Below are 12,236 nucleotides of genomic sequence, written 5' to 3' on the forward strand. Positions count from 1 at the left end.
CAAACAGAATGAAATAAGAGACTGAGAACAGAGAGAGGGGTGCCTGGGTGGCTCAGTCGGTTAAGCATCTGACTTCAGCTCAGGTCACGATCTCACAGCTCATGAGTTCGAGCCCTGCGTTGGGCTCTGTGCTGACAGCTCAGAGCCTGCAGCCTGTTAAGGATTCTGTCTCCCTCTCTTTCTCTCTGCCCCTTTTCCGCTCAAGCTCTGTCTCTGTGTCAAAAATAAACATTAAAAAAAAAATTAAAAAAAAAGAGCTGAGAACAGAGAAAAACCAATGATGAATAATAAATTGAATCTTTGACACCAGAAGAACTAACAAAAATGCCATAAAATACCTCAAGACAGATCCTCCCACCTATGATCAGAAATGGTAAGAGGATAGGAAAGTTACTGAACTTGTTATCCATATGGCATCTTAACTTAATACAAGTCAAAATATCATTTATCAATGCTTAATTTTAATTCACACGGCCTGTCTTCCTCTCTTTCTTTGTATCTGACCGTTCCTTGGGCTTTTCATTAGAAAGGTAAAATGTAGGGGTGCGTGAGTGGCTCAGTCTTGATCTCACGGTTCCTGAGTTTGAGCCCCGCATCGGGCTCTGTGCTGACAGCTCAGAGCCTGGAGCCTGCTTAAGATTCTGTGTCTCCCTCTCTCTCTGCCCACCCCCAAACTGCCCCCCTCTGTCTCTCTCTCAAAAATAAATAAACATTAAAAAAATTTTTTTAAACAGAAGAGACCCTTAAAAAAAAGATATAAGGTAAACCTAACAAAGAATACGATTTCTAATTTTCAAAGCAACGCATACACTAAAACTTATTAAAAGTACATAAAATATCTAAGAAGTAGTACTTTTTCAAATATTTTACCGGGCAGTTTTACACTGAAGTAGGGAACTTTGTCCCTTAAACGTGGAGGTTTCAGAAGAAACGTCTTTTGCTTAGTACTTAGAGTCTACCGAAGATTAAGGTTCATAATCACGTAATACTGTTCCCCAGAGGTGATGATAAAATCTGGAAATCATCAACCTGCTAATTTTTATGGTTGGCACTTTTACGGTTAAAAAAAAAAAGTCATCTATTAGGACAACTTCACCACGCTACGCAGAGAACCAGTCGTAAAGGATTTAGTTACAAAGGTTAACAAAGGTACGTGTGGGGTGAGTCCCTGGAAACACACCCCCTGAACCTCTGAGCAACACCAGCCAGAAGGGAGGGAGCGCGGGCAAGGTGTAGTGAGAAATCCACAAACCAAGACACGCCCACACCCATCGTCTCTATTCGCGTCTCGGGCTTTAGGTGTCCGTGCGGCTTTGGCGGGATTCCCCCCGCAGGGGCTGAGCGGCCCGTCGTCGGCCTCGATGCCCTCGGGCGCGCGCGGCGGGGGCCGCTGCTGGAAAGGAGCGCCTCCCACCCGTCCGGGGCCTTCCGCGGCGGCGCCCCTAACGTTGACTCCGGAAGAGGAGCCGGGGCCGCCCGCGGCAGCCCCCACTCTCCACCGCCGGGAGTCCGAGGAGGGAGGAGCTCGGTGGGGTTGGCGAAAAGGACCGGTCCCGTACCTGCGCTAAGACGGTGAGCCTGCCTTCGGGCGCCGCGACGTTCACGCGGCCGTGGTACCATGCCACTCCTGTGCCTGCCAGGGCCACGCCGGCCACTGCCGCCGCCAAGGGGCTGGGGCCCGGCAAAGCCCGCCGGCCGGCGGAGAGCCCACGCCGCAGTCGGCCGCCCCAGGCCGTCAGCCGAGCGCTTCTTACCGCAGCCGCCGCCATCTTTGCGGAAGCGCCCCATCCATCACCGAGTCCCGGGCCGCCGCCGCCGCCTCGTCGCACGACTCGAGAACTCCCGCGCGGCCCCGGGTCTCGCGAGAGCCGCACGGCCTCCGTCCAGCCTCCGGAGCCTGCCTTCCGCGGGCGGCTGCGGCCGCGCAGCTCGGAGCGGCGGTAGGGGAGCGTGTGCGAGGGAGCCGGGTAACTGGAAAGGGGTCCGAACAGAACCCCAAGTGGCCTCCGCCGTCGAGAACGAGATGGCTCCCCTGTTGTGTAGGGAGGTCCTACGGTTTTCGGAAGGAAAACGTGTCTTTCACTAGGGAGAAGCCGCTGTTTGGTGGGCGCTGCGGGCTTGAGGGGAAAGCACGGACGGGTGAGCCGGGCACTGCGGACAATACCTGTGATCGAGTGTGTGGTTTGCCTTTCTGATGGGCCTGAGCTTAGCAGTGGAAGCCCATCCCCGAAGAAGTTGGGGCGTGTAACTGAAAAACCTTGCATAGCCCTTAACGCTACATCTGTTTTAAATTCCACGAGCCTACGCGTGTTAAGAATTTCTTCAAACTACTTGTATCATTATTCTGAAATCCACAGACGCTGCAGTTACTTTCCCACGGGCCATTTCAAATAACATCAATTAGCTCGCTCAGCTTCTAGTAAACAAAAGTGTTTAAAGCAAGTTTTTTTTTTCTTTTTAATGTGAGCGTGTTCTCTGATGTCACTTTAATAGCTTAAGCAAACTCTAAACTTATTTTTTCAGTTGTGGCAAAATGCGCACAGCGCTACCGTCTTAACCGTTTTTAAATACACACTTCATTGGTGTTGGGACATTCACGTTGTTGGGCAACCATCGCTACCGTCCGTCTCCGGAACTGCTTTCATCTTGCAAAACTGGCAAACCTAAAAAATAGCATCTTCCCCATCTGTCTTGTTCATCCTCCCTATTCTTGTATTCTTGACTGCTCTTTCGTTTTTGCCACATCATATCCTCTCCCAGCCTGCTCACCCTGATGGGGTATTTTCTAATGAACTCGCAAACAGAGCCGCTCAATTTCAGGCAATCAGCATTTGCTGAATGTGGAATTTAAATTCTGTCCCAGTGAAGTGTTTGATACCTGTCGTCCCACCTGGGACCAAGTCAGATGCATCAGGACACCTGCCCGACGTCACTGTCGTCAGCGATGTTTTCCCCTGTGCAGGCTTGGGACAAAAAGCCTTGGTCCTGGTTGTTGCCACGGTCAGAAGAGACGATTTAGCCGAGGCTCGTGCCTTTCACAGAGGCCTTTGTTTCGTAGCCTCCGAGCCTCCGTTCTTTGGTCTTTACTTTGCAGAGCACGTTTCCTTAATAAGCTTGCTTCAGCCTCTGAAGCGTTCCAAGTAGAAGCTTTACTTGGATATGCAGTAACTTGCAGCCAAAATGGTGCCAAGGTCCCGACCACATAGTCACTGTCACCTTGAAGTTTGTGAAACCAACAAAAAAACAAGTGCCACAGCGAGTCTGATTTGACCACTGAATTCTCAGGTCGTTTTGTCGCGATCTGCCCTCAGTTCCTGCTCCCTTTTCCTTCGCCAGCTTGTCCAAATCTGCAGTCAGAGCTTCCTCACTGTCCCCCCGCTGCTGAAACCACTTTCCCTGCACCTTCCCAGGCAAGCAGGTGGTAGATGAGACTCATCACACCGAGATTTGTGAGCCAGACCACACGTCAGAATCCTGGCTGTGCCAGGATGATCACTGTGGCTTGGGGCAAATTAACTTAATTTCTCTGAGTCTCGGTTTTCTCCACTGTAAACAACTCTGCCATGGTTTGGCATTGGGGGATGAAATGAGACATTCTGTAGAAAGTCCACAAATGCCCGGCACGTTGTAGACTCACCACACTGTCAGTTTATCTTCTTCAACTTCTGGGTGATTCCTGCCCTCTGATCATAAATGAGCTTGACGGAGACCTTACCTTCTGCTTACCTTGCGCTATACTCTTGGTTTCCAGAAACCATGGTTAAAATGGTAGTGTTAGGTATATACATACTGTCTAATTCCCACTGTTCCTCTACCTATTTTTTTTTATTTAAAAAAAAATTTCTTTTTTAACATTTATTTATTTTTGAGACAGAGAGAGAGAGGGAGAGAGCATGAACAGGGGAGGGTCAGAGAAAGAGGGAGACACAGAATCTGAAACAGGCTCCAGGCTCTGAGCGGTCAGCACAGAGCCTGACGCGGGGCTCCAACTCACGGACCGCGAGATCATGACCTGAGCCGAAATCGGACGTTTAACCGACTGGGCCACCCAGGCACCCCTCCTCCACCTATGTAATGAAACCCCACATCTATTACTTAGTCATGGCTCCGAGCCCCAAATATTCCCATTGCGTATTCCCATTGGAACATTGGGCATATTTAAAGACATTCTATTTGACCCACAGTTTGACATCCTCCAGGGCAAGGCTATCTTATTTTTCTGTTTCCTCAGCACCTAGCACAATGCCCAGTACGTATTAGACATTCAGTGAATGAATATATGAATAAGTGAAAAAAATAGATGGCAGAAATGAAACTCTGGTGTGTCTATTTCCATTGAGTATCAAACATCAGAAATCTATATAATTTATTTTCCAAGACAAAAAATTCATTTAAATTATTTTTGCTGAAAATCTTTGAATGTACTTGGAAAATTGTGCTTTGTAATTAGGTTTTTTTTCCCTTTTTTTTTTTGTACTGTGTGCCCAGGCCTGTAGAATTCTCATTAAGATTTAATGTATTCAAACTTTTCTTTTGCAGAGGAAACAAATTCTTATAATAGAACCAATTTCTAGCCGACTAACCATTCTAAGTATGAAATCTTCCCTGGCAGCTGTTGACATTTGTCTAAGTGCATTGACTATATTGGTCTTTTTAGGCTCCAGCTTTGTTCATTTCTTCATCACCAGCTGTAGAGAAAAATATACATCCTTGGCTGGGATGTATTTTCAACCACGTAGTTTATAAACTGATCCCCAAATAAGGAACTGCTTCTAAAACTATAAGATCTATGCTGCTTTAAATGATAATTGGAGAAAAACAGAATAGAAACACTGGTAGCTCCAAAATTATTTTTTAAAATTATTTATTTATTTTGAGAGGGAGCGCGTGCGTGTGCACATGCAGGAGAGGGGCAGAAAAGGAGGGAGCGAGAGACGTGGGGCTCAAACTCATGATCATTATGAGATCATGACGGGATCGTGACCTGAGCTGAAATCAAGAGTCGGGTGGCTTAACCCGCTGAGCCCCCCAGGCACCCCCCAAAAGAACACTTTTCATTCACTTTGTGCTTTTTTTCTGAAGGAGGGACATAAGTTATAGGACAGAGAAACTATTCTCAAGGAACTTTGCTTTTACCGGAGGCCAGGCCTGAATTGAAAACAATGCAAGATGGCATTTGACTGTTAACACCAAGGAGGAGGAGTGTGGTTGGCTACAGTGGTCAACTAGGAAAGAGAGGAAGCCTAATCTGGAACTCGGAAAGTGAGAAAGGTTAGCATAGATAGGATCCTCAGAGATCGGAGTAGGGTTGTGAGCATGGGAGAAAACTAGGTACAGTGTGTGTTAGCATGGTTTGGAGCAGAACTGGTTTAGGGGTGACCCTGAGTGGCTTGAGGGCCACAAGGGGTTCTGCAGTATTTCCAGCAATATGTGGGACAGTTGTCAGCTTTCTTGACCCTCTACAGGTTTGTCTTTGGGGTGCTTATACCTCTTTTCCAGTATCTCTGCCCCCACCCCCCTTAGTGCCTGATCAGACTTTGCATGTGAGACGCTACCCAAGTGATTGCCTTCTGCCTGCCCAGATTTTATCCTGGCCTTTCTCACCCATTATCCCATCTGCTTCTCTAAATTATTTTCCTTCCCATCTACAATCAAAAGTTTGATTTTCTCTGGGTTGTTGGTCTTGAACAAAAGAGATCAACCAGCTTTTCTTATTGAAGACATTTACTCTATTGTATGTCCATTTTAAAAGACAAGGTTAACTGAAATGAATCTTTGATCTTAGCGTGTTTAGGGAAGATAAATAAAACTTGCTCTGCTGGGTGGCTCAGTTGGTTAAGCATCCGACTCTTGGTTTTGGCTCGGGTCATGATCTCACGGTTTTGTGAGTTCGAGCTCAGTGTCGGGCTCAGTGTTGGGCTCTGCGCTGGCAGTGGGGAGCCTGCTTTGGATTTCTCTCTCTCTCCCTCTCTTTCTCTGCCCCTTCCCCACCCATGCTGTCTCTGTCTCTCTCAAAATAAATAAACTTTAAAAAAATTGAAAAAAAAACAAAACTTGCTATCCTGATTCTGAAAGATTCCTTACTGTCATATTACAGAATAACGTGTGTCAAGATTGATTATCTTAGGTGGAGGAGAAAAAAAATACTGAGGATCTCAAAAGATAAAGAGGTTGGACTTAATCCTACAGCAAAAGAGTAAGTGACGTACAGATGGACATTATAAAGAACCATTGCTTGGAATAAGCAGAGGTTAAACTATATTTATGGTGGATAATTGTGTAGTGAAGGGTATGAATCACTCTCAGAGGCCCTAGATGAGTCAAAAGAATTGCTAATTATGTCTTTTTTTGTGCAGTTTGGGGCTATGGGTAAAAATATCTGGGTATCATGATTGATATCAGCTTGTGCAGAAATAGGTCAAGATTAAATCTTACTGACAGTGAAAAAGCAGTGCGAAGGGTACATTTTCAATGTCTTTCAGATCCTCCTCTGCTTCTCATTCCCTGCCCATCACCCCAGTTTACACCCTCATTACTGCATGCTTTGATGATGGCAGTCGCCTCTTAACACACACGGTTGCTTCCAGTCTTTTTCTCCTCTGAAGCATCCCATAGATCTATGTCAGATCAATCTTCCTAAACATTTCTTTCACCGTACTTCCATTAGCTGTGTGATTTAACCTTCCCAAACCTCTCTTTGTTGGAGAATGAGGCGTTTGGTTTCAGTTTGTTTTTCCAGTTCTGAAATTCTCATTCTGTGCCACTCCAGAGTGGCCTTTTTTTTTTTTCTAAGTTAAGCAAACTGGATTGAGTGTGAAATATGTGCCAAGCTTAGTGCCATACCTCAGAGATGCACAGACAAATAAGTAACAGCTCCCCCTGTGGGGTTTTGTCACCGGCAGGGGTCTTCACACATTGGATTGTGGCCCTTATGCTTAAAGCTTTTTGAAGCTTTATGTACATTTATTTGTTTCTTAAACCAACACATTTACAATTAAACAATAAAAAGCTCATAGTAAAATTTTAATTATGAGATAAAAATTAAATAGTATTTATAAAATAAAATTTAATTTTGTTTTTAAAGGTGCAATAAATGTTTTGCACTGTCTAAAAATGTTAATATCTAGTGGGATCAATGTGATTAGATTGGCCTCATTAAGTTGGATAATTTTGGTTTAAGTTTTGTGAGATAGAAATGCAAAAAAAAAAAAAAAACCCAAAAACAAACAAACAAAAGAAATGCGAAGTTCTGGCATTCTGTTCGGTTAATTTAGATGCTAGTTTTTAATAACTGTAAAAACTCAAAAAGCTGTCTCATAAAAAAATGTTCAAAGGGAGGGAAGGAGTGTGTTATTAACCGAAGTACTGAAATCACGATACTTGTGTCTTTTTAAGCTTTTTATCATGAAGAGCTTAAAATATACACAACACTGGAGAGCATAACACGATAAACCTCCATGTATGCCTACCCTGACTTGAACAGTTACCAACCCGTTACCCATCTTGTTTTATCTGTACCTGCGCCATTTCCCCCGACTAGATTGTGGTGAAGTAATTCTCAAGCTCGTACAATTTTATTCTAAATATTTTAGTATGCCTTTTACAAGATGACTTTAAAAGAAACTCTACGTACCAATTTCTCGGTTTTGTATTTCTTAATAGTGTTTGTAATCCAATGGACACACAGAAATGCACTGAGGAAAAAAGTCGCAAAGGTCGCGTGAAATGCCGGGAAGTTAGACACGAGGCAACGAGAAGAAGACTGTTCTGCAAGGGTTGCGTAACACTTCCACGTCATGGGGAGAGTGACCTGTGCTATAGTGAAGTGCACTTAAGGGTGAGTGGTGGCACCACGTTTGAAGTTGCAAAAAAGATGTTATCTGAAAACACATTTATGGGACAGACTGTGTATGCTCGGGAAACTCGATTATTTATTTATTTATTTTTTATAAAATTTTTTTTAACGTCAATTTATTTTTCAGAGAGAGAGAGACAAAGAGAGGGAGGAGACAGAAAGACAGAGCATGAGCAAGGGAGGGGCAGAGAGAGAGACACAGAATCCAAAGCAGGCTCCAGGCTCTGTGCTGATAGCACAGAGCCTGACATGGGACTCGAACCCATGAACTGTGAGATCATGACCTGAGCTGAAGCTGGACGCTTAACCGACTGAGCCACCAGGCACCCCAAAACTTGATTATTTTCAAGTCAGTTATAATATCTTGAAAGTTCTGCATATGTCACCAAGAAAGGAAAATAATACTTTTTCCTCCTTTGCTGCCTTTCAACTGTAAACCATGTGTTTCCAGCAAATCAAAGATGATTATTGGAGGGGGCACCTGGGTGGCTTAGTTGTTTGAATGTACAACTGTTGTTTTCATCTCAGGTCATGATCCCAGGGTCATGGGATTGAGCCCCATGTCTGAGTGTAGACACTGCTTAAGATTCTCTCTCTGTCTCTCTTTGTCCCTCTTCCCCATTTATGCTCTCACATTCTCTCTCTCTCTAAAAGAAAGAAAAATTAAAAAAAAAAAAATGACGACTGGAGGAGTTAGAAGAGCCATGTCATATCCAGGTGAGCAAGGGCAAGACTGGGCCAGGAACTAAAAAAATCTAGCAAAATGTTCCTTGATCCCACGGTTTCATAGAAAATTTCAAGTCCGTGGTATGGATTCATGTGCATCAGGACATCCAGAATATCTTAGCCTGTCTTCAACTGTGCAAAATATGAGGGCATTGAGTTAGTGCAAAAGCATCACTATTTTCATTCTTTCTTAAAAAAAAAAAAAAAAAAAACAAAATTAAAAATTGCAACTTCATTATGCTTTTCTTTCCCCCAAGAGCAGATCTGTTGGTTCTGTCTTCAGGCCACGAAGCTGGGTGACTATGCGGTTAGCAGCAGCACCAGCCCAAGGCGATTCGTGCCCTGGGCATTGGCAGGGCTGGAGGCTGGTCATCCGGCAGCAGAATCTAAGTTCCTTTCGGAAGCGTCTTTCTCCAACTAACTGGGTTGTCCTGAGTTTGTTTCGTGCTTCAGGGATTCAGAACAAATACTTTGATATGGTCACTGTTCGGTGGCTCTCCCAGGGACAGTGATGAGCATTAGGCGTCGAGAAATGTTGGGGCTGTGGCAAGGAGGGCAAGGGCAGGGTGTGACAGGTGACCCTCCAGTCACTCACAGGGTGGATAGAGCTGCCCCTTGAACACACGCAGAATGATGGCTTGGATGTCGGTGATCTGCCGCCTGCTTGGTTTGCTGCGAGGTGATGCAGATGGCCTTGAGGGATGAGGTATTCAGTCGGGCTTGCTTCCTGGCATGACCTCAGTGACCTCTCCCAGTTGTGAAGCCTTTAGCTGCGACCTTTGGGGGTTGGGAGTTGAGAGTGGGCCTCCAGATGAAGAGACAAGCCTACGAGCCAGGAAGTGATTGGTGACAAAGATGAGCTGTGCAGAAGCTGGGTGGCTTTTGAGAGCCAGTAGTAGTTCTTGCCATTGACGGGGAACTTGTTGCGAATTAGAGCCAGTAGAGCTGAATCTGTGAAGTCAAGAGCATCTTCTTTGGGGGTGGGCTTCAGTATGGGGATTTGGGTGTGTAGATAGTCCAGGGGGCATTAAAGGGCTGCTTCTGGACTGCCTGACCACTGGAGGTCTGTCTTTAAGGAGCAGCCACATGGCAGATGTGGCCTGTGCCACCGAAGCCCTGAACTCGGACACTAGGCTGTAGTGGCGATTTGGAGGTCCTCTTGGCCTTTTTAGGACCTTGAGATGTTTTGCAGGGCTGGGCTGGCTGAGTGGGCTGGGGGGACTGTTCCCCATCAGTAGGAGGGTCTGAGTGGAAGCCGTGTCTGGAATCAGGAGGGTGTGAGCACGGAGCCTGGGCATGGAAGTTTCCGAGGCCGCTGTGCCTGTTGCTGATTGTTGGGGTAATCGTGAGGGTGGGAGCCTTCTGCCCGGGACAGGCGCTGCTTCGTAGCTTCTTCCAGGGCTGCGGCAGGGCTGCTGGCTGTCAGCCGCTCTCCACTGCTCACATGCAGCTGTCCTGCGAGGACGAGCTATGTGGGCACGGCCAGTGGCGAGGACCCTAGGCAGTTGCGTGTCTGGCACCTCTGACTGCAAGTCCACGATACCGCCCTGATATTTATTTATGTCAGTTCCAGCCACCAGTTAGGGGAAGAAGGTGTTAGTTTGACCCCTGGAACCTCTGACTGCCTTGGTGTCATTCACTTGTGCTTTTAAACTAATTGAGTTCGAAACTTGCCAAAAATGTTTGAAGGGGTGAGGGGATGGGCAAAATGAGTGAAGGGGAGTTGGGGGTACAGGCTTCCAGTTACGGAACGAGTAAGTCAAGGGGATGAAAGGTTCAGCCCCGGGAGTATAGTTGATGGTATCCTAATGGCGTTGTGGTGACCCCAGCATAACAGACTGGCCAGGTCGCTATGTTGTGCACCTGAAGCTGATATAACATTATGTTTCAACTATACTTTAATATTTAGAAGAAGATTTTCAAATGGGTTAGAACATTTTGTGTTCAGGCTTTGTAAGCGTGTAAATAAAAGAGTCTTCCTAGGTCACACTTACATCACTGGGGGGAACAAATCACGTAGTGATGCAGACATTTCCGAGTAGTGGTTTCCAAAATGAACTGTCAAAGCACACGTTCTTTCAAAAAGCAATCACTTTCTTGGCCAATGTGAAAAACATCACTTTTGCCTTTAAAAGACAAAATGTTTTTTTAATTAAGTGTGCATTACTGACGGCCACTTGTAGAAGTGGGCACAAAATCTGGAACACATCGTTTTGTAAAAGAAAGATGTGCAGCTCATCTTTCCATGTGACAGATGCTCAAATTACTTGCTTGCCAGTCGTCCGGCAAACTGTGGTGTGATCCGCCAGTTTCAGGATCACTTTCCGTCTCATTTTTAGAGCACTGCGAAGATTCTACGGTATGTTACACGCCTTATGAAATTGGGCCTTGGCGGTTTCTCAGCCTTGGCGCTGCCGACTCTCTGGGCAGGATAACGCTCTGTGGTGGGCGTCTGTCCCGTGCACTGCAGCATCTTTAGCAGCGGCCCTGGCCCCCAGCCGCTCGATGCCAACAGCACCCCCCTCCTAGTTGTGAAAGCAAAAACGACGTTGCCGAACTGCCTTCAGAGGGCAGAATCTCTGCCCCCGTTGAGAACCAGTGCTCTAAAATGTCAGCTCCAGGAGAGCAGTGCATTTTTCCTGATTTGTGTAACCTTTCTATTCTGGGCGCCCAGAGCCGTACCTACCACCTAGCAGACTTCAATCACTACTTATTAATTCAATGGATAGATGAATGAACGAATAGTACTTTAGTCATTTTTATTATAATAAGAAAAACAAGGATTTTCTCAGTGGGTTTTGGGGTTTCCATCTTGTGATTAACAAATCTCACAAGGACCTCATGAGCATTTATCTTTTTTTTTTTTTAATTTTTTTTAACGTTTATTTATTTTTGAGACCGAGACAGAGCATGAACGGGGGAGGGGCAGAGAGAGAGGGAGACACAGAATCGGAAGCGGGCTCCAGGCTCTGAGCCGTCAGCCCAGAGCCTAACGCAGGGCTCGAACTCACGGACCGCAAGATCGTGACCTGAGCTGAAGTCGGACGCTTAACCGACTGAGCCACCCAGGCGCCCCTGAGCATTTATCTTTAAATTTACTAAAATTTTGTTTAACTACTGGATTGAGTATTACTGAGAAAAATTTGTCTGTAGAGGCTTGTCTTCATGCTCTAGATAGTTTGTTTTGAAATCTCATATTGGCTTCATACCATCGATAACTAATGATCTCGGCCCCATACCATTGATAACTAATGATCTCCAGACACAATGTACATTCAGGATTAGGTTCATCATTAACGCCAGTGAATATAAATCCGTTTTTCAAATAATTGCTAACTGCTTTGTTTTTATGGACTTTGTCTGATTAGATAGTTGTTTTCATTTCATAATACAGTTGGGAAGGAGAAGCATGAGCCCTACTGTTTTTACTTCGTTCATGTTAGTGTTTTAGTTATTATGTTCTATTTTTGGCTTTTGCAGGAGTCTTTTAAAGCCAGTTATCCATTTTCGTCAGGCTTATTTATTTGTTATTTGTTTGTTTGTTTATTTATTTATTTAGAGAGAGAGTATGTGTGAGTGGGGGAGAGGAGCACAGGGAGAGAGAGAGAGAATCGTAGCCAGGCTTCATGCTCGGTGTAGAGCCTGATGCAGGGCT

At 45.5% G+C, this 12,236-nt stretch overlaps 2 protein-coding genes across 18 annotated transcripts in view; one reads left to right on the top strand and one right to left on the bottom strand.

Moving 5' to 3' along the window:
• The window catches only part of MICU2 (mitochondrial calcium uptake 2), a 137,764-nt gene extending 135,485 nt beyond the window's left edge, over positions 1-2,279 (bottom strand). Inside the window, exon 1 of the mRNA XM_027064533.2 lies at positions 1,560-2,279. Within this exon, the coding sequence (XP_026920334.2) occupies positions 1,560-2,264 (705 nt within the window). The 5' untranslated portion in view covers positions 2,265-2,279. The remainder of the gene's footprint in view (positions 1-1,559) is intronic.
• FGF9 (fibroblast growth factor 9) overlaps positions 1,168-12,236 on the top strand; it is a 94,954-nt gene continuing 83,885 nt past the window's right edge. For 14 of the 17 annotated variants that reach the window (XR_008292038.1, XR_008292017.1, XR_008292031.1 and 11 more), the window contains exons 1-3: positions 1,988-2,139; positions 6,098-6,196; positions 7,663-7,837. The gene's annotated coding sequence lies outside the window, so the exon portion shown is untranslated. Of the gene's footprint in view, positions 1,573-1,987; positions 2,140-2,450; positions 3,779-6,097; positions 6,197-7,662; positions 7,838-12,236 lie in introns of those variants that run through there. The other 3 variants (XR_008291966.1, XR_008291956.1, XR_008291997.1) reach the window with 3 other exon arrangements.

Source organism: Acinonyx jubatus, chromosome A1 (genome assembly GCF_027475565.1).
Source record: "Acinonyx jubatus isolate Ajub_Pintada_27869175 chromosome A1, VMU_Ajub_asm_v1.0, whole genome shotgun sequence".
Classification (NCBI taxonomy): domain Eukaryota; kingdom Metazoa; phylum Chordata; class Mammalia; order Carnivora; family Felidae; genus Acinonyx; species Acinonyx jubatus.